At 42.6% G+C, this 23,267-nt stretch overlaps 1 protein-coding gene across 1 annotated transcript in view; it reads right to left on the bottom strand.

The window, feature by feature from the left end:
• Nucleotides 1–23,267, bottom strand: part of LOC144493527 (mitogen-activated protein kinase kinase kinase 5-like) — a 154,669-nt gene that overhangs the window by 16,224 nt on the left and 115,178 nt on the right. The window contains 3 exon segments of the mRNA XM_078212578.1: nucleotides 1,865–2,050; nucleotides 8,220–8,388; nucleotides 22,488–22,665. Coding sequence (XP_078068704.1) covers nucleotides 1,865–2,050; nucleotides 8,220–8,388; nucleotides 22,488–22,665 — 533 coding nt within the window.

The following is a 23,267-nucleotide window of genomic DNA, read 5'->3' on the forward strand; positions in this document are numbered from 1 at the left end:
TACAATGGATATAGAGGGATATGGGCCAAATGCGGGCAATTGGGATTAGCTTAGGGGTTTAAAAAAAAAAGAGCGGCATGGGCAAGTTGGGCCAAAGGGCCTGTTTCCATGCTGTAAACCTCTATGACTCTATATGCAGATAATTGCTGTCTCATGGTTGGGATCATGTAGAATAGAGACAGAGTTATAGAGATATAGAATAGAGGCAGAGGTATAGAGATATGGAATAGAGACAGAGTTATAGAGATATAGAATAAAGGCAGAGGTATAGAGATATAGGATAGAGACAGGGGTATAGAGATATAGAATAGAGGCAGGGGTATAGAAATAACCCCAGGAGTCCTTGTTGAAACTTGATTCCCCACTTCCCACTTTCTATGTTCCATAAAACAGTGACAGCACAATGCACCAATAACTGCAGGAATGAAGCATGGTGGGGTGAATGGTGGGACTTTCACAGATAGATGGAAAGTGCTCAGCAGGCAAGAAAACAAAAAATTCTCTAACTTTCAATCTAGCTGCTAGTGGCAATGTCGAGGAGATTAATCTTTCATTCTGGAAGACTCTTACCCTGAACCTTTTGGGCTGGTTTTCTGATCAGTGGGATTCATGCTGGATTGGTAGCAACAAACCCAGTGAGCAATAACTCTGGATTTAGTATCATTTAGATGTTTTTGATGATTCTGAGGTGATTTTGCATTCACCTGCCTCATGTGGAGGGTTTGCAGGAAAAGTGGTTGCGGACCTTGTTGAGGCTGAGCAATCTTTCTCCCCCACAATCACTTGCCTTGCCTAGTGTGATAAATCATCCCATGATCATGTGCACTGGGTAATGGCGGTTCCTTAACTTTAATCTCCTTTTTTGCTCTGCTAGAAGTGTTGCTGGACACCAGACACCCAACAGTGTTGTTTCAGACACCTATCACTACACCACCATCTCCCTCATTTCTTCGGCTTCTTGATATGAGCGTATAAATATTCACATATACATTCGCTATTCCTCCCATGTCACTGAATCAAAAACCCTGGAACTCCATTCCTAACTGCAGTGCAAGTGTACCTACACCACATGAACTGCAGCAGTTCAAGAAAGTGGCTTAGCACCACCTTTTCAAGGGCAATTAGAGATGAGGAACAAATGCTGGTTTTCCCAGTGAATCCACACCCACAATGAAACAACTAAAAAAAATGCAATGCCTGTTTGCTTTTTGAATGGAGGTATGAACCTCTTTCAGAGTAGGTAAATGTATAGGGCCATCAGGGAAACTGGAATATATTGTATACAATAATCTATAAAACCAATATAAATAAGTCCTTGTAATTTATTTGCACAAGTGTTTTTGGACATCATGGTTTTGAACATAAATAAAAGCAAAATACAGTGGATGCTGGAGATCTGAAATAAAACAGAAAAAAACTCAGCAAATGCAAATGTGGCAGCATCTGTGGAGGAGGAAAATAGAGTTAACATTTCAAGTCTAATATGACTCTTCTTCAGAGTGTTCCATTAACTCTGGGTGGAATTTTACAGCCCTTCCCACGAGTGGGAATTTCCAGTCCTGCCAAAGTCAATGGGCTCATTGCATTTTCTGTCCCCATCCACCCCATGACGAGGTAAAGTGCTGAATTTTTCCAGCACTTCATGTTTTTTATGTAAATCACAAATGTTATTGGAACACTTTTCATGTCAGGTAAACTGGACAGTATGGTTTGTCACATATGGAGGAATTGTGTAGATCCATGTTCACCAACAACTCTGGCGAGAGAGCCCAGACTCATTTCATACAGGACCCTCAACATCCAGAAGACACCAGGACTTCCTCAAGAAATGTTTTCAGATCAAAATAAATAAATGAGAACTTACAGCTTCTTGGAAGCCAAAGAGCACCATCTGAATCTGGTTAATGGCATGATTGTCAAAATCCAACTCCAGCTTCAGCCGAGAAAGGGTGGCTGAGATGATTTTGCGATCGGTTGATCTTACAAACTCCCGCAAACTAACAATAAGTGTACTGATGTGCTCAGATTTCAGCTTTGGTTCTTCGGAACCCTGTGAATTAAGAAAACAGATAGAATGTATTTCTTAACTTGTCAAGTTTTTTAGAAACTATGTACTTATAGGGGCACATCTTCCTGTTCCACTGCCTCGGTGGACTGGATCACCTGGGTGCAATGTAGAAATTTAAAAGGTTGGGGAACATCACATGCATATTTACATCAATTAGTGAAATTGAAGCAGACTAAATAACAGCCACGCAGTGCTCCTTGGATAGCTTTCCTCTGCACTTGGCATCTGGGCAAACTCAATTGACTCAGAAAAATATCTGTTCCATGTATCCTGCATCCCAAAGGATTAACACTGTTTTGTTTTACTAAACACGTGTTCCATCTAGATGGCTGCAAGCCGATGCACCTGACAGTCATAATTCGATACCAAGTGAATCCTTTGTGGCGGGTCTGTACTATTCCAGAACATTGTTCATGATTGACTGTCTCACTAATTGAATGTGAGGCTTAGGCCAGTAACAAAAGATTTGGGTTCACCAAGTAACATTGGAAATCGATGCTCCATTGACTCTACTGGTCATGAGTGGTCAAGAAGCAAAAAACATACTAATTTGTTGCACTAATAAGCTACCTGATTTTAAGTGGTTAAACCTTTATCTGGGTCGAATTTTACAGCTCCTCCCACGAGTGGGAATTTCCGCTCGTAGGAGGGGCTGTGCGCATGCCTACACATACTTGGAAACGTGCAAGCCTTGACTTAAAAAATACATACTTAAGCTCTCTGGACTCGGGCAAGAGGGGAATGTTCTTATGGGGCAGTGGGGAAAAAGTATGCGTTCCATACGAGGCCAACAGAATATTTACCTGTTTGGATTTTTCATCATCTTAATTTCAAGACTCATGTCAGGGTAATGCCCAAACAAATTAATGCATGGTTAACTAAATTTGAGAGCAAAAGACTTGCATTTATATGGCACCTTTCATGACCACAGGAAGGCCCAAAGCACTTAATGAAGTAATTTTGAAGTTCAGCTAGTGTTGCAATGTAGAAAATGTGGCAACTAATTTGTTCACAAACAGCAACACAATAATGGCCAGGTAATCTGAATTTGTGACATTGACTGATGGATAATTATGAACTAGGACATTGTGAACTCCCCTAGCTCTTCTTCAAAGTAGTTGTATGGAATCTTTTACATCCACCCGAAAAGAGAAAACGGGCCTCCATAATACCTCACCTCAGAGGCAACACCTCTGACAATACAGCACTCCCTAGTTAGAGCACTGCAGCACCAACCTTGATTTTTGTGCTGAAACAGGACTTGAAATCACGTTATGGCTCAGAGATGAGTGCGCTATCAGCTGAGCCACAGATGACACTTATTATCTTATAACCAGTTAAGTATTAAGGTTAAAAAGAAAATCAAACATGTTTGCAATATATTTGACTGCAGCATACTTGTAAATTAGCCACTGGGCCAAGTGACCAAGTATGTGCAATTGCACCCTGTCGAGGAACTGGATGATGGGGATTATGGTGTGGCACCTAGGTTCTGTTCTTTGCTGCAACCCATAGCATCGTGAGCACTGGTTGGGTTCTTAATGATGCCAAGGTTAATTAATCTGCAGTTGACCCCAATCCTGGCATTTTGTGGGTAAAGTAGCAGAGGCACCTTGAAAAGGGGGATAATGAAGTGCCCTAATAGCTATGTTATAATAAAAAAGAATCAGCCTGACAGATTTACTGAAATTCTTTGAGGAAGAATTGCTGAGACCAGAATATACCAGCACAGTGGTACAGTGGTTAGCACTGCTGCCTCACCGATTCCAGGTGACTGTCTGTGGAGTTTGCATGTTCTCCGTGTCTGCGTGGGTTTCCTTTGGGTGCTCCGGTTTCCTCCCACAATCCGAAAAATATGCTGGTTAGGTTGATTGGCCATGCTCAATTGTGTCAGGGAGACTAGCAGGGTAAATAAGTGGGGTTACTGGGAGAGGGCCTGGGTGGGATTGTTGTCAGTGCAGACTCCATGGCCGATTGGCCTTCTGCACTGTAGGGATTCTATGATTCTATATCTTCACAATGCAATTTGGGAATAGGCCTCCAGGTGGCAGAGGTCCTTTAACACAGCATGTGTGCACCCGCTCAAAGATTCAGAGTGCTGAGTGGGAAAGGGACCTAGCTGAGAGAATACATGGATTACTGAGTTTCATGATCAGGAAGGTATAGCAAAAACTAGGAGAGAATTCTCATTATCCTTCGGCATTCTGTCAGGCACTTTGTCCAGATTTGATTTGACCCTCTCACTTTGTGACTGATACAGAGGCACCTAGAAAAGGTTCACAGGACATCCACTAGCCTGACAGCTTGCCTAAAAGGCCATTAGTTAACCATGATTGGCTTACTTAGAAAGCCAATGCTTTTTAAATTTAGGAAAATATGGAACGCAAGGACATTTGATTGAAGTTTTTTAAAATTACAAAAGATTAGATTCTTTCCCTTGAAAATGGACCATCCTGAACGAAGTGGGTGACGGAGGATTGAAAGAAAAGTTGGGAGTGTGGTGATCATACCCATAAGTTAGACAAGAATTGAACCAGGTTAGATCTGAAGTTAAGTTTTTGTTTTGTAGAAGATCAAGTTGCTCCCTCATGCAGAAAATGGATGTGCTGCACAGGAACTGGAAGAGTTCCTGACTACGGCTAATATTGCCGCTTGCGCCCTCGGGATTTGTATTTCTTGGAAACTCTCGGAAATGGTTCTGAATATCTTTGTGGATCAGAAACAAACTTCCTGGATGTTTTGTCCTCTGAATTGACCCCAGGGCTTTTACTCCGTTGTATGGTTATTAGTGGGTAGCATTCTCAGTAGCACTGTAATCGGATGTGAAGGGTCAACAGTGATTAGCACTGGTCTTTGCCTGGCTGCCATTTTTTAAATGTACTCTTATTTCAGCAATGCTTTAAAAACTGCACAATGAAACCACTAAGTAGGAAAGCACGGAAGAGATGACAAGTTTGAGGTGCACTGAAATATGACTAAAGAAAATAAAAGATGACTGTGAATGGAAATTGGTTGTTGTGGCACCATGGTGATCAGTGCTATGAATATTGTTTATAATATATATATATGGAGGTGGGTGCAGAAGAAATTCTAGGTTTGCAGATAACACAAAATTAGAGGGATCATCATGTGATGATCTGACTAAAATTCTGGACCGGGGGCACAGACTCAAACTTAGAAAAGGAAAGATGAAGAGTTTCATTTCAACTGCTTCCCACAGAGCGTGATGAATGTGCAGAGAAAAGCAATTAAAATAAACCAATCATAACTCAGCTCACATGACACATGAGCCCAATTCCCGCCTCCTCTCACAGGCAATTTTTCAAGTATACCTCTTTCCAAATAAAGCTATGATAATTTTGCCTTTTCACCACACAAGATACACTGTAGTCTCAGTAAGTATAAAATACAAAATTAATTTTCCAGGACCAGAGAGGTACTTCAGCAATAGTTATGATTTGGGGGTACACTATTAAAAACCCAGTGAGGTGGGTCACGTGGTGTAAGTGTGGGAGCCGCTGCATTTTTGCCAACTCTGGCACTACTCATCTTTTAATCCTTTTTGTTAATCCTAATGCACAATGCATAATTATTTGATCCTGATGTGTATAATCTGTCCTATGTTCCTGGAAGATCCTGGCTAAATTTGGCAACAAGGAGCCAAGAAAATCGTCATTTGATTGAGGTGGACGGTGATGGCCAGGGTAGGCCCAGTTCACAGTAGTGGGGGGGGGGGGGGGGGGGGGGGGTCAGTAGGGGGGCAAACGTGGTGTTGGGCAGCAGGGTAGGGATGGAGGGTGGGTGTGGAGTGCAAAGCAGGAGGGTCAGAGCTCCTAGGTCCCTGAAGGTAGGGTGCCAACCAGCACCTGCCAGCCTAAATATTGAGGTTGGACAGGAAAAGGCCCTTAATTGGCCTTAACAGGCGGACTTTTGTCCGAGAACCTGTTTGCCTTACTGTGAAATTGTGTCTGGGTCAGGGTGGGTGAGATCCCAGAGCGAATAATGTCCATGCAATTTTATGTTTACCCCCCCCTCACTGCCTCGGAAGTGAGTTAGGTTGATTGGCCAGGTTAAAAATTGTCCCTTAGAGTCCTGAGATGCGTAGGTTAGAGGGATTAGCGGGTAAATGTGTGGGGGTAGGGCCTGGGTGGGATTGTGGTCGGTGCAGACTCGATGGGCCGAATGGCCTCCTTCTGCACTGTAGGGTTTCTATGATTCTATGAGTGTAAAATTCTGGCCATGGTGATAATGCTCGCAAATGACGTTGTAAGATGACTACTTAATTTGTTGTTTGACAGCAGAGATACATAAGATTCAGTTCAGCGTATTCCAAATAGAGAATAGGAAAATTGAAGCATGGGGGCCTGTAGTGAGCAAGGTCCACTGCACAGTTAGCACATAGGTAGCACAGTGGTTAGCACTGCTGCTTCACAGCTCCAGGGACCTGGGTTCGATTCCCAGCTTGGGTCACTGTCTGTGTGGAGTTTGCACATTCTCCTCATGTCTGCGTGGGTTTCCTCCGGGTGCTCCGGTTTCCTCCCACAGTCCAAAGATGTGCAGGTTAGGTTGATTGGCCATGCTAAAATTGCCCTTGGTGTCCTGAGATGCGTAGGTTAGAGGGATTAGTGGGTAAATGTGTAGGGATATGGGGGTAGGGCCTGGGTGGGATTGTGGTCGGTGCAGACTCGATGGGTCGAATGGCCTCTTTCAGTATTGTAGGGTTTCTATGATAGTTCTTCCTATTGCTTCTTTTTGTAGACACTCTGTTAACATTCATGTGCTGCGTTTGAAATATACGCACATGACAAGCATGTGGAATTGAGATGTATCTATGTCCAGCATGTGATAATCTGGCAAGTTTCCCAGTTCATGTTGAAGATTCAGCTCTCAGCTATGTTACTTTGGAAGCGGTCATGAGGAATGTCAGTTCTTAAAACAGCTCACTGTCTTTTGTGTCTCAAGGAAAATAATGCCTCACAGCCAGTACATTTACTGGATTCATGTTAAATATTTTCACATTCTGGCATTATGTGATTCCTCAGCTCCTCAAACACTGCCCCTTCAGTTGGTCCCTTTCCAGCTCCTCACTAATCAAGCCTAGACTGGAAACGGGTAAGTGGATTTGACCTCAGTTGGAATTTTCATTGCCCTCGGGAAAACACTTGCCCTGGCAAAAGAGGGCTAGATGTCCATCGATTCATCAAAATGTAATTTTCCACGATTAAAAAAATACTTTGCAGTCATTGCTCCCAAGTCTTGCAAGATCAAGCCACTACATACAATAAAGTTTGGTTCTCTGGGGAAATACAAAGCATGCTGTCTTAGCTGGCAGCTGCAATGAGCGAGAATTCAGGTTTGGAGCAGATAAAGTTTTTTTTAAAGTTTATTTATTATCGTCACAAGTAGGCTTACATTAACACTGCAATGAAGTTACTGTGAAAATCTCCTAGTCGCCACACTCCGGCGCCTGTTCGGGTACACAGGGAGAATTTAGCATGGCCAATCCATCTAACCAGCACGTCTTTCGGACAGTGGGAGGAAACTGGAGCACCCGAAGGAAACCCACGCAGACACGGGAAGAACGTGCAAACTCTACACAGACAGTGACCCAAGCCGGGAGTCGAACCTGGGTCCCTGGTGCTGTGAGGCAGCAGCGCTAATCACTGTGCCATCGTGCCGCACTAGGGGAAGGTTCTTTTGGATGGGGATAGCTTACAAACTCAGGGCAGAAAGAAAAGTGTGAGCAGGTAAAGGTGGGAAGAGAAGCAGCTGCATTAACTGGGAGGGAGGAGGGAAAATAAACAATTTCTAAACAATAAATCAAATTTAACCAGACTCTACCGTTGCATATCCACATTAGCTTGCAATATCTGCAGAAGAAATGAGGGGTAATTCTCATCAGTTTTGCTGCAATTTGCTGCGCATTTTCCAATTGTCCCGATTGAGCTTGAAGGGGGAAAAGAATAATGAGGTGAGTCACTTTGATTAACTGAACCGGCAAGAGATGGGGTGCGGGGTTTGCTGGAGGAAACGGATGGCGATAGAAGTAGATATTTCAGCTGTGGCTGGGAATATTAAAAACAGGATAAAACCATTTTTAATGATTTAAAATATAATCAGTTTTACATAAAGGTAGGAAATGTGCATTCACCTGCATCAGAGATTCAAGCAAGTTCCTCACAACTTTGTCCTGGTCCTCAGACAATATCCGATGTAGAGTGGCCCTTCGCTCACTGTCTTTCTGTAGCATGAAGAACCCTGCATCCTTCTCCTCAGGTGATGGTGGTGCACTATGATCTTCAAAGTGATCGTCGGGTATACTATGGGTTAAAACAAAAGAAACATTAGCAGTAAAGAGGCTCTTTTTGGGCCAAACAATTAAACCAACTTAAATTAACAATAAGGAATAAAGAGAAGGGCACCTGAAGGTGTAATGACTTCAGTCAGGCTATTGAGGCTGGCCTATTGGAGTATGAACTCCCTGATTAAGGATCCAATTGATGGGCCAAGCAGGGAGTCTTTGCCTTGTACTTAACTGGGAGTGTCAGTTCCTCTGACACCCCCGGAGGTAGACTGATAACTGCTAGCATTCTGTATACTGCTGTTTGTAAATAAACGGATTTTGGTGAAGGGACTTCTGCCTCCGAAGACGTATTACAGAAGGTCAAGAGGAATCACCAATCTTTGAAAGCTGAAGGTGCATTTTTTGCCTCGTCACTTAGCACTAGCAGCAAATTTAAGTGCAGAACAGGAAACTCAATCCTCCGACATCCACGCCCCATCCCCCTCCCAGAGCCTAATGAAAAGGCGATCCTTGTATCTTCCAGTTTAGAATAAATATTTGGTGCCAATCACTCCTGCTCCTTCATTAAACATACAAGTAGCATCAATGAAAACCATCAGAAAACCTATTGGACTTCCTGATATCTGAGCAACATTTCTGACCATGCTAATGTGTTAAATGGAAGTTGCCTGAAATTCAAATTAAAAGTGACAGGAGGGAATCATCAATACAAACATACAAACATGGGCATTAAGAATAGGAGTGGGCCACTCAGCCCGTCAAACCTTCTCCACCATTCAATGATATCATGGATGATCTGACTGTAACCTCAACTACACCTTCCCACCTTCCACCCATTTGAATCTATCATCCTTTGCATTTAAAACATTAAAAACTCTGTTTCCACTGCCTTTTGAGGAAGAGAGTTCCAAAGACTCACAACCCTCGGAGAGAAACAATTTCTCCTTACCTCTGTCCTGATTCTCCTACAAGAGCAAACATCCTCTCCACATCATTCCTGTCAAGATCCCACAGGATCTTATGTCAACCAAGTTGCCTTTTCCTCTTCTAAATTCCTGTCCAATTTTTCCTCACAAACCTGCCCATTCCATGTTACATTTACATCCTTCCTTAAATGTGAGCAATATTTTACACAATACTCCAGATGTAGTCTCACAAATACCCTGTATAACTGGAGCATAATCTCCCTACTTTTATATTCAATTCTCCTCACAGTAAACGATAACATTTCCTAATTACTTGCTGTACCTGCATTCTAGCTTTTTGTGATTCATGTACAAGGACACCCAGATCCCTCTGCATCTCAGAGCTCTATTAACCTCTCACCATTTAGATTTTTTTTTAACCCTTCCTGCCAAAATAGACAACTTCACATTTGCCCACATTACACTCCACTTGTCAGGTCTATGTCTCCTCATTTAACCTATAGGTATCCTTTTGTGGCCTCCTTGTCCTTTTCACATCTTACTATCGATCCTATCTATCCTTGTGTCATCTGCAAATTTAAATCGATCCCTTCATTTATGTATATTGTAAAAAGTTGAGCCCCCAGCACTGATCCCTGTGGCACACCATTTGTTGCATCCTGCCGATCAGAAAAAAGTCCATGTATGTTTATTCTTTGCTCTGTGTTAGCTAGCCAATCTTCTATCCATGTCAATGTGTTACCCCTGCATCATGAGCTTTTATTTTTTGTAATAACCTTTGTAATAGTCTTATGAAGTAACTTCTGGAAATTGAATTTCAGTACATCAACAATTCCCTTTCAACCACAGTACATGTTACTCCTTCAAAGAACTTCAATAAATTGGTTAAAGATGATTTCCCTCTCACATAACCATGTTGATGAGATGTGAAGGCATAGGACCCTTAAAAGGTGAAGGGGGAAAAGTTTGTGCGGAACCGTTAGAAATGGCGGAGCTGCTTAATGAATACTTTACCTCGGTATTCACGGTGGAAAGGGATCTGGGTGGTTGTACTGCTGGTTTGCGGTGGACAGAAAGGATCGAGCATGTGGACATAAAGAAAGAGGATGTGTTGGAACTATTGAATGGCATCAAGGTTGGTAAGTCGCCGGGACCGGATGGGATGTACCCCAGGTTACTGTGGGAGGCGAGGGAGGAGATTGCGGAGCCTTTGGCGATGATCTTTGCATCGTCGATGGAGACGGGAGAGGTTCCGGAGGATTGGAGGATTGCAGATGTGGTCCCTATATTCAAGAAAGGGAACAGGGACAGCCCGGGAAATTACCGACCGGTGAGTCTAACCTCAGTGGTTGGTAAGTTGATGGAGAGGATCCTGAGAGACAGGATTTATGATCATCTAGAGAAGTTTAGTATGATCAAAAGTAGTCAGCACGGCTTTGTCAAGGGCAGGTCGTGCCTTACGAGCCTGGTTGAGTTCTTTGAAAATGTGACCAAACACATTGACGAAGGAAGAGCGGTGGATGTGGTCTATATGGACTTCAGAAAGGCGTTCGATAAGGTCCCCCATGCAAGACTTCTTGAGAAAGTGAGAGGGCATGGGATCCAAGGGGCTGTTGCCTTGTGGATCCAGAACTGGCTTGCCTGCAGAAGGCAGAGAGTGGCTGTGGAGGGGTCTTTCTCTGCATGGAGGTCAGTGACCAGTGGAGTGCCCCAGGGATCTGTTCTGGGACCCTTGCTGTTTGTCATTTTCATAAATGACCTGGATGAGGAAGTGGAGGGATGGGTTGGTAAGTTTGCTGACGACACCAAGGTAGGTGGTGTTGTGGATAGTTTGGAGGGATGTCAGAAGTTGCAGCGAGACATAGATAGAATGCAAGACTGGGCGGAGAAGTGGCAGATGGACTTCAACCCGGATAAGTGTGTGGTGATCCATTTTGGCAGATCCAATGGGATGAAGCAGCAGTATAATATGAAGGGTACCATTCTTAGCAGTGTAGAGGATCAGAAGGACCTTGGGGTCCGGGTCCATAGGACTCTTAAATCGGCCTCGCAGGTGGAGGATGCGGTCAAGAAGGCGTACGGCGTACTGGCCTTCATTAATCGAGGGATTGAGTTTAGGAGTCGGGAGATAATGCTGCAGCTTTATAGGACCCTGGTTAGACCCCACTTGGAGTACTGCGCGCAGTTCTGGTCACCTCATTACAGGAAAGATGTTGAAGCCATTGAAAGGGTGCAGAGGAGATTTACAAGGATGTTGCCTGGATTGGGGGGCATGCCTTATGAGGATAGGTTGAGGGAGCTTGGTCTCTTCTCCCTGGAGAGACGAAGGATGAGAGGTGACCTGATAGAGGTTTACAAGATGTTGAGAGGTCTGGATAGGGTAGACTCTCAGAGGCTATTTCCAAGGGCTGAAATGGTTGCTACGAGAGGACACAGGTTTAAGGTGCTGGGGGGTAGGTACAGAGGAGATGTCGGGGTAAGTTTTTCACTCAGAGGGTGGTGGGTGAGTGGAATCGGCTGACGTCGGTGGTGGTGGAGGCAAACTCGTTGGGGTCTTTTAAGAGACTTCTGGATGAGTACATGGGATTTAATGGGATTGAGGGCTATAGATAGGCCTAGAGGTGGGGATGTGATCGGCGCAACTTGTGGGCCGAAGGGCCTGTTTGTGCTGTGGCTTTCTATGTTCTATGTTCTATGTTCTATGTTGGCTCTGCCTGATTACCCTGAATTATTCCCAAGTGCCCTGCTATAACATTTTTAATCTTCAACAGCTTCTAGCATTTTCCCAATGGCAGATGTTAAGCTCATTGGCTTGTAGTTTCCTACTGGTTGTCTTCCTCCCTTTTTGAAACAAGGAATTGCATTTGCTATTTTCCAATGAAACCTTTCCCGGAATCTAGAGGATTTTGGAAAATTAAAACCCAGGCATCAACCATCTCACTAGTCACTTCTTATAAAACCCTAGGATGAAGTCCATCCCATAAAAATGAATTTTTAAAAAATCACCCAACAACTCGTCAGCGTGCAGCTCCAATGATTTTCTCAAGTGCCACTTTCCTGGTGATTGTAATCTTCCCCAATTTCCTCCCTCTATTTCCTGATTTACAGTTATTTTTGGTTATTTATTTGCTCTCTACTGAAGACCAATGCAAAGTATCAGTTCAATTCATCTGCCATCTCCTTATTTTCCATTAATTCCTCAAACTCACTTTCTATTGGACCAACACTCAGTTAACTCTATTTTTGTAAAAATATCTATAAAAACTCTATATTTCCAGCCATCTTTCTCTCATACTCTAATTTTTCCCTCTTTATCAATCGTTTGTTCAGTCTTTTCTGTTTTCTACATTCTGTTCAATCTTCTGACCTGCCACCCATCTTTGCACATAATGTGCTTTTCTTTAAGTTTGTCCATAGATCTCTGAAGACGGAAAAGCAAGTAAATAGGGTGGTGAAAAAGACATATGGCACACTCGCCTTTATCAATCGGGGTATGGATTACAAAAGCAGAGAGGTCATGATGGAGTTGTATAGAACTTTGGTGAGGCCACAGCTGGAGTACTGTGTGCAGTTCTGGTCACCACATTATAGGAAGGATGTGAACGCACTGGAGCGGGTGCAGAGGAGATTCACCAGGATGTTGCGTGGGATGGAACATTTAAGTTATGAAGAGAGTTTGGATAGGCTTGGGTTGTTTTCGTTGGAGCAGAGAAGACTGAGGGGCGACCTGATTGAGGTGTTCAAGATTATGACGGGCATGGACAGGGTGGATAGAGAGCAGCTGTTCCCCTTAGTTGAAGGGTCAGTTACAAGGGGACACAAGTTAAAAGTGAGGGGTAGGAGGTGTAGGGGGATTTGAGGAAAAACCTTTTTACTCAGAGGATGGTGAGTCTAGAATGCACTGTCTGGGAGGGTGGTGAAGGCGGGATGCCTCGCATCCTTTAAAAAGCACCTGAATGAGTACTTGACACCCCATAACATTCAAGGCTATGGGCCAAGTGCTGGCAAGTGGGATTAGGTGGGCAGGTCAGGGCATTTCATGCGTCAGTGAAGACCCAATGGGCCGAAAGGCCTCTTCTGCACTGTAGTATTCTGTGATACTACCTTTAACTTTTTTAGTTAACACCACGGATGGTGAGTCCTCCTCTTGGAATTTTTCTTTCTCGATAAAATATATCTAGTCTGTGTATTCTGAAATATTCTCTTAAACGACTGTCTCTATTGACCTATCCCTTAACTTAATTTGCCAGTTTACTTTAGATTGTTCTGCTTTCATGCCCTCATAATTGCCCTTCGTTAAGTTTAAAATAGGAGTCTTAAAATACTAGACCCACTCTTCTCTCCCTCAAACTGAATGTAACATTCAATTACATTATGATTGGTGCCTTCATTACAAAGTCACTAATTAATCCTATTTCGTTGCACAATGCCAGGTCTAAAATAGTCTGCTCTCTGGTTGGTGCCAGAAGGTGCTGTTCTAAGAAACCATCCTGAAAACATTCTATGAATTTCTCGTCTCGGCTACATTTGTCCATCTGATTTTCCCTGCTTAAATCCCCATGATTATCACCATACCTTTCTGATAAACTCCCATTATTTCTTCTTTCATACCCTGTCCTATGTGATTACTATTCGGTGCTGTGTACACCACTCCCAAAAGTGACTTCTTCCATTTATCATCTCTACCCAAAGTGTTTCTACATCCTGCTGTCCTGAACCTAGGTCACCCCTCTCTATTGCGCTAATTATTAATTAACTGAGCCACTCTTCCACCTTTTCCCAGCTTCCTGTCCATCCTAAATGTCATGTACCCTTCAATATTCAGGTCCCAATCTATGTCATCCTGCAGCCATGTTTCTGTAATGAATATCAGATCATGTTTATTCATTTTGATTTGAACTCTCAGTTCGTCAGTTTTGTTTTGAATGCTACATGCATGCAGATACAGAGTCTTTAATATTGAAAAGATTTATTTTTAGTTTTCAGGTAATGTTTCACTTAAGGTGAGAGCGGGAAAGTTCAAAGGAGATGTGAGGGGGCAATTTTTTTTTGGCGGTGTCTGGCAGCGCCACCAGGGGTGGTGGTGCTGGCACATATGATAGGGGTGTTTAAGGGTCTTTTATAAGCACATGAAAATGCAAGGAATAGAGGGATATGGACCAAGGGCAGGCAGAGGGGATTAGTTTAATCTGGTGTCATGTTAGGCACAACATTGTGGGCCGAAGGGCCTGTTCCTGCGCCGCAGTGTTCTATGTTCTAATTAATGTTTCTTATATTTTCAGCAAATGTTTGATGCATTGTTCATGTGTGTTTTGGAACAGAGGATGTAGGAAAATGGAAATGCATCATGGGCAATTAAATCATTGTTGCCAACGGGACTGGCTGTAGAGAAATTCATTCTGGCAACCACAATATTAATATTCATACAACCTACTGGTACCTCCAATGCCTCTAACAGGAGGTGACAATTTTTCTCTTCTTCCTGGCACTACCACTGGAGATGAACTGCCTTCTCTCAGATAGAGTTTTAACAACACCAGGTTAAAGTCCAACAGGTTTATTTGGTAGCAAATACCATATTGGTATTTGCTACCAAATAAACCTGTTGGACTTCAACCTGGTGTTGTTAAAACTCTTACTGTGTTCACCTCAGTCCAACGCCGGCATCTCCACATCATGACTTCTCTCAGATAGACAGGAAAGAACTCACATTAGAACAGTATGGTGGAGAGCTGGATATCATGAGAGTTGGGCAGTGGAGGATGATGTCACGGTTTGCTATACTGACTGATGTAGAAAGGAATATGTGACAATGGAAATGAGGAACTAAGTCATCCTCCACTGCCCACCTCTCATGTTATCCAGCTCCAGATGACTATTCATAGGGGTCCTTTCCTAACTATGCAAAATCAGGTTGTTCATCTTCACCAACAGTTTCCCTTTTCTCCCTGGTGCTATTACTTACGAGGGGATCTCCCCTGTGTTTATCCTTAGCCACTTCTTCTCAATCTACCTCTGGCAGATTGGCCTATCAGGTGCCCTCAGGTTTGCAGGGTTCTCATGAACCTTGACCATCCTAGGGGAGTAAACTTGTGCCCTGGGATTCTCCTACTCAGTTCCAGATAATGTTGCAAGTTAATACCCATGACAAGTGAAGTGGTGCTGCTTGAAGAGGCTGTAGCAAGGCTGTTAGTGCTGTTTATAGATGGGCTGCATGGTCTTAGCTGGTTAAATTCCAACACATTCTGCAGGTCTTGGGTCTGCTAACCTGCACCCAAGCTGGCTGGATATAAATCAGGTAAACGTGTTCCTACAATGAGAGTGGGAGCTTCATATTGGACAGACAGACACTCTACATGAGGTTTTTTTTACTAGCTTGGTTTGGAGACTAATATGATGGTAGATTTTTGGAGTTGGCAAGGTAACTAATCAGCCAAAAAAATAAATAGCAAAGTTACATCATAAAAACTGCTTCCACTTTTTTGGACTGTAGCTGTCGGTAATGATTCCACTGTTACAATTTGCAACTCCTCTAGACCTATCTTTTATTTCTTTACATGTCCCATTACCATGTGTTCTGCCTTGCACCTTCACCCCTTTTGTGATTTAATTTATCCTGCTACCATCATAACACACCTTTAGTTATTGCCTCCCTTCCCTCCACATTCCCTGCATCTGAACTTGTTTAACATCTATCACATCTCTAATTTTTGCAGCCCAACCCCAGGTCGTTGTCCTGAAACTCTGTTTTTCTCTCTTCAGATGCTGCCCTGATCTGCTGAGATACATTTTCTATTGTTACTTTAGATTTTGCTTTTACACTTGTAGGTTGTTATTTATTTATTCAATTAATCAGTGCTATCTATCTTATAGTTACGTCTGTGGAATACCAGAAATTCACAGGGATGATGTGAGGTTGATGTTACGGCCTGCCATAAGGACCTGTACCTCTAAACCAAGTATTTTCTCCGGAAAATAAATCCAAACAATAATTTATACAAAGTATTTTTTCAACTTATTGTAATTTAATCTTTTCCAGTCAAGTATCATTTATTTTCTTATTTCTATTCTAACACTGAAGCCAAGTACAATGTGGTCAATGTGCCTCCCAAAGACCCTATACTTGCTCCACTTTACCACCTAAATTACGTCAACTAGCACAGACTTAATTCTTTCCTTGGTGAGTAGCAACATACTAGTCCAAAAAAAGAGTCCTAAACCCACATCAAGAAATCTTCTCCTTTCTGACCATTAACATTATCCTTATTTGTTTGAGATTGTCCTAAAATTCTAACTCTTATTAATTATTCAAAGGGAAGGGAGCAGTTTGATAGCAAATTATTAAAAAAAAGAGGTATTGTTGCAGCTATCCTGACAATCAGATTTGAATTGTTGGCAACTAAAGTTGCAAGGCGTGTAAGTGGGATCAGGGATCAATTACATCAGGTACCCATTCTGTAATACCTAAGGATTTCCTAAATTCAAAATAACTACAACTGCAGTAGAAGCAAGGCTAGCTTAGGGAAGGCAATGAGGTGATGGAGCCCTTCATGGCACCTAGCCTTCAATTTACTCTTAGTGCATTCACAGAGTGTCATCAAGAACATCCCAAAACCTTTTATTCACTTGTGGGACATGGTCGTCGCTAGTTGGCATACTCTAACTAACCATCCCTAGTTGCCTTTGGACAGCAGCTGAGAGTTAACCACATTGCTGTGGCTCTGGAGTCACACGTAGGCCAGACCCAGTAAGGACGGCAGATTTCCTTCCCTAAAGGACGTTAGTGAACCAGATGGGTTTTTCCAACAATTGACAATGGTTTCATGGTCAACAGTAGATACTTAATTCCAGATATTTTTTATTGAATTCAAATTCCACCACCGCAGCGGGATTCGAACCCGTGTCCTCAGAACATTAGCTAAGTTTCTGGATTAATAGTCCAGTGATAATACCACTAGGCCATCGCCTCCCCGGTGACAGGGATTGTGCCACCAAAAGTTTATCCTTCCCCGCCCCACTATAATATATATTGTAAGAAAGCAGCAGCCAGGGGCTACAGTGGCCATAGTCTTGAAACCATATTTCAACAACCCAAGTCTAGTATGAGGTCCCACCAGGGGGTGTTCCTGTGCCAGAGTGTTCCCAGATGGTCCTGGTGAGAAACCTAAGCAGTGTTGTTCCCTCAATGACTCCATACCCCTTAAGTACATCACATTTGTGTAGCTTCTGAGTAGGCCAGGCAAAGCAATATTAGCCCCGAGATGTCTAGTGGAAATGGATTTTGGTTTGCAGAAAATTTCTGGGTTTTAAATTGAGTTTATATCCAAGTTATGCAATGAATGTTATCAGCAATTTCTGTCTTCTACCTCAAGCTGGTTCAATCAGATTAACCAAGTGGCAAAATATTGAGGGCTTTCCAAAAAAAATCCTCATTCAATTCTGGCTGCATTATTTATCACCTGGAATTCTACCATTGAATATGGCAGGGTATAAGATACAATTCAATAGTATCATTGGAGTAGCGCTTTGACAGAATGTTTCTCACAGTGGGTAATCATTTCTTACAGATATAAGTGCGTTCCTTTATCGGATTATAATCGAGCTCTGTAACTTGTCTTGGTCTCATAACTCTTGCTCTCCATCTCACGGAACCAGAGGGATCATTCTGAATCAACTTTAGCTAACTAATGAAAATAACTTTTCAGAATGCTACAGAATTCTTTCATTTCTATTTGTACTTCACAGCAAATATTTAAAACATTAGCAAGAAAGTTTTTCAGTAGAATTTACAGAAAAGGATATTAGGTTACACTTGCACAAGACATCAATTATTGACACCATTTGTTTTTACACCAAGTGCTAATTTGTAGTGGGAACCCACACCCAGGAATTAAACTATTTCATAACATAGCAGCCTTTTTATGCAAGAAAATTTCCACATAATTTTGATAGAATTCAATCTGAATGCTGCACTATAATCTCTCAATGGAGAGAACATAGGAACAAGGGCCAATTCACTCAGTAGAACAGACTTCTAGACTTGAAAAGTGTCAACACTAAAAGATACAATTGGGAGTAGTTTTAGTGTCAAGTCTCAACATTTAACCCAAAAAGGAATTCCTGTCTCGTTAATGTTCGGAATAGAAAACAAATTTAAAGGAGCCTGCTGAAATAAAATGTCTAAGCAAATTTCAGTGCTCATCCCAGGGCTCTCAGAATAAAAAAGCACTAACCCACTGCCAGCTCTTTACAAGACTTCTCGCCTTCCCTAGTTGGTGAGCACCAGTGGGTCACAGATTGCTGGTGACATTTTAATGAGGCCCAAAGTCAAATTTAGCTCGGTCCTTGATCAGGATGCATACAGTTACCCTCTTGATCTCCAGCCAGCTTAGGGGACAAGTTGAATTTCTTCCCCACATAATTTAATTATCCATCTGGAAGAATAAAACTATGATGCAGGATGCTACCTCCTGATATCTGGAATGCATCTTTAGTCTGCGAAGATTAAGTCTGCAACACAAAGTTGCATTGGAAATTATGTGTTGGAGAGCTAGATTATTTGCTGGTACTTTTCTGTGACTGGACCTATTTTGCCTGGGCGCAATAGGTGGAGGTTTATTCTGTAGTTGGTTCAAAGTGCAACCACCTGCAAGTGAGTTCATATCTGATGTTGAATTCCTGAAGCATGGACGTCTTATGAAAACTAAAAATTAATCCGCGACTGAAATTAATGCTAAGCTTTCATAGGTTGATAATCAATGCAAGTTAACTATTACAACTTAATGCTCCCAAAACATTAGCTGTGATTATACTTAATCACAGTGTACACTGCTAAGTGCATAATGCTTACATGAAGTTGAATACAAGCTATTCTGAAATTATTCACTTATTACTACATTTAGCATTTTCGTGTAACATACTACGTGTAACATTTTCATTGCAAATATATCCAGTTAGCATGCTTTAACTAACCATCGATTTTAATTAAAAGAGGGTAGAAACATATTTTTATGACTTTCTAAAATATTTTCTAAATTGTCCCTCCCTACGCTAACCTTAAAGCCTCCTGTTTTGGGTGCCATGTCTATGAATAGTCATTTAATGATTCCTGTGGACATGTATGTACTTTAATGCTCCTTTCAAAAAACATTTAACAGTGAACTTGTGAAAAGGAAATGTAAATCAATGCTCAAAGTGGCATAAAAAATGTGCCTGATGTATGAAGCAAAAAACAGTTGATTTGAAGATCTGTCACCTTTCCACTGAGGCTAGGGGAGAAAAAAACTAGAGGACATGGGTTAAGGATGAAGGGGGAAACGTTTAAAAGGAATATTAGGGGGGGCTTCTTCATACAGAGAGTGGTTGGAGTGTGGAATGAGCTGCCTGATGAAGTGGTGAATGCTTTTAATATTTAAGAAAAAGTTGGACAGGTACATGGATGAGAGGGGTGTGGAGGGATATTGTCCGAGTGCTGGTCAGTGGGACTAGGCAGAAAAATGGTTCGGCACAGCCAAGAAGGGCCAAAGGGCCTGTTTCTGTGCTGTAATGTTCTATGGTTCTAAAAGGGAGCTGGACAATTTAATTTGTAAAAGGGGAGGTGGAGTTACGGATAATGAAGTTATTAGGAATGGCAATCGTCTTTCCTCCTTTGGTGGAAATGCATGTCTAGGAGGGTGGGAGGTAGGGACTTCTTTCTGCCACATGCATGCACTCCAAACCCCAACCCAGCCTTTTGAAGGCACGGTGGCACAGTGGTTAGCACTGCTGCCTCACAGCGTCGGGGAGCCAGGTTCAATTTCAGCCTCGGGTCACTGTCTGTGTGGAGTTTGCACTTTCTCCCCATGTCTGCGTGGGTTTCCTCCGGGCACTCCAGTTTCCTCCCACAGTCCAAAGATGTGCGGGTTAGGTTGATTGGCCATGCTAAATTAACCCTTAGTGTCAGGGGGATTAGTGGGGTAAATGAGGGTTACGGGAATAGGGCCTGGGTGGGATTGTAGTTGGTACAGACTTGATGGGCCAAATGGCCTCCTTCTGTACTGTAGGGGTTCTATGACTTCAGGATGATTAACGTTTTGAAGGCAGGCTCCCCAGATTCTAGCAGGCCATCATGGCAGATTGGGGTTTATGCCTCGTGTGCACGTTTTGTTTTGAGGGCCGGCAGGGGACAGGCAATCTGCCTACAAAGATGGAACAACACTTTTCAGTCTGAGCAAGGCCGAGCTCTGTAAACCAAGAAGTAAAATTTCTGGTAATCCTATCACTGTCATGGAAGTGCTAAATGACTGGGTTCAACAGTGTTCAAAGGCCATCATTTACTGGGAATGTATTAATGGATATAGCTCCGATTTGCTTCAATTTACAATAAGCACATCTAGGGAAGAAATATGGGTGCGGCTCAAACAAAATACTGCCCTTGACTTGTACAATGTCCCAAGATGCTTCACAGGAGCATAATTTGACAGAACTTTGACACTAAGCCAAATACAATGACATCAGTACAGGTGATCAAGACAGGTAATCAAATAGGTAGGTTTTAAGAAGCATCTTAAAAGGAAGATATGTCGGGGTTGAGAGGAGGAGGAGTGATTTAAGAAGGAAATTGCAAAATATCACTTCTTGGCCTTTTGGCTAAGATCATGCAAAGGATCAAGCATGAGACGAAGTATAATGCCTGTTCTTGTCAGCTTGGATCTCGTATGTCTCTTTTATGGGGATAATAATTTGTTCTCAATTTGAATTTGAATTGGCCTTTTGCAGCAAACAAGGAGTTGGATTAGGGACTTGCCCCATCCACTCTGTGCATTGGCTTTGTAACTCTGAAAAAGGAATAACACTTAAAAATTATAAAAATGCAAGGTTTTAGACCCAGAAAGTGAAAGGAGTAGTTGGCAATGGTGGCCCAAAGGAAATTGTGATGTGCAGAAGGCCAGAATTTGAGCAGCACAGAGATCTCGGAGTATTGTAGGGCTGGAGGATTTTACAAGGGCAAGGCCATTGGGATGTGTTGTCAAGGAAAAGTTAACAACGTCGGTCAGTGAGCACAGGGTGTGCCTGGAGAATGAGGTCAGAGAGGAGGTGATGACAGAACATGGTCAGCGAGTGCACAGGATGATGGCAGAATGAGGTTAGTGCGCATGGGGCTGATTCATACATGGAACACATATTTAAGAGCAGGAGCAGGCTATCTGGTTCCTCAAGTCTGCTCCACCATTTGATAAGTTCATGATCTGATTGTGGCCTAAAATTCATTTTCATGTCTACCCCCATACCCTAAAACTCCCTTGTCAATCAAGAATCGATCTAATTCAGCCTTAAAAATATTTGATGACCCTGCCTCAATTGCTCCTTGGTAAAGTGACTTCCACTGACTGACCACATTGAGAAAAAACATTTCTCCACATTTCCTCTTATTTTTAAACCATATCTCCCAGTTCTTGTTGCGCTCATACGAGGAAACATCTCTCAGCATCCACCCTGTCAAGTCCCCTGAGAATCTTTTAATGTTTCAATAGGATCACCTCTCATTCTTCTAAACTCCAACGGATACAGGCTCAACTTGTTCAAGTTTTCCTCATAAGATAACCCCCATCATCTGAGCGATTAACGTGAGTGACGTTCTCTGAATGGTTTCTAATGCAATTATATCCGTTACGTATGGGGACCCAAACTGCGCACAGTGCTCCAGATGTGGGCGAATGAGGTCAGCGAGCAAAGGGCTGTCAGGCGAATGAATCCAGCTGATTGCATCACTGAATAACATGGGACAGGGAGGAAAGTGGAAGGCCGAAATCTTATCACCATTCACACCAGTGGGTTTTTCCCATCCCGCTGCAGCAAATGGAATTTGGCTGGCTGTTAAATTCTCCGACCTCACTGGAGCGGGAGTGTGGCGCGAATGGCCAGTAAGATCACACCCTATGTCTTCAACAACATTGTTTGATATTTATCCCGCAGGGATGTAGAGTGCAGAAGCTGGCTTCATCCAAAATACCAATCATAGACAAACACTGGTAAATGAAGGAGTCATTTTTGTATTAGCTGACGCAAATGCACAGTGTAGTCAAAGCAATAGAAGCTGGGGACAGAAAGAGGAAATGATCTTCAGAAAAAAGAATTTTGCACCCTCACCCCTGTGAAAACAGTATCGAAGAGGATCTATATAGCCTTGAAAGTACACAATGCTATTTACCTGAGAAGCAAAGGTCTAGATCCTTTGCTCTCTTTTTCAATGCAGGATTTCGCCCTTGTTTTGAAAAAGAATAGATCCTGCTTCAAGTCGGAGTCTGGTGAAACTGAGCCAAATTCACTACCACTACTCAGTTCCTCCACAACAACTGGAACTGGAAGGGATATGCTGCGTAGATAATCTGTATCGGGAATAAATGGAATATTAAGAAAATAGAATCTCGGCAGAGGCGAGTTACTCAACTTTTCTCACAGAACAAAAATTCAGCTATACGCACTTCTCCGAGTTTACATCACCTTCTTCCCAACATGGAGCTGCCATCCAGCAGTTCCCAAACCTCCTACAGCAATAACAGCAGCTTCATCATTATTTCCCCTCTGGCTCCACTCCTCACTCAAATTGGATTTACAAATTGGGACTCGCATGGATTAGAGAACCAACAGAAATGCAGTTGCTGTTACAACATTATAGATTTTATTAACATGTTTGACTATGTTTTGAGAATAGGTCATTAGGGGCTGGATCTGTTCCAATTAGAATCTTCACTGTGACTGTATCAGTGTGGCACAGTAGAATGTCTCAAAATTATAAGAGGTTTGACCAAGTTGATCCCGACACAAGATTATCATAAAAATCATCGAATCTACAGTGTAGAAGTAGGCCATTTGGCCCATCGAGTCCGCACCGACAACAATCCCACCCAGGCCCTATCCCTGTAGTCCCACATGGTTGCCCCGCTAATCCCTCTAACCTACACATCCCGGGATACTAAGGGGCAATTTA

This window comes from Mustelus asterias, chromosome 5 (genome assembly GCF_964213995.1).
Source record: "Mustelus asterias chromosome 5, sMusAst1.hap1.1, whole genome shotgun sequence".
Lineage (NCBI taxonomy): Eukaryota > Metazoa > Chordata > Chondrichthyes > Carcharhiniformes > Triakidae > Mustelus > Mustelus asterias.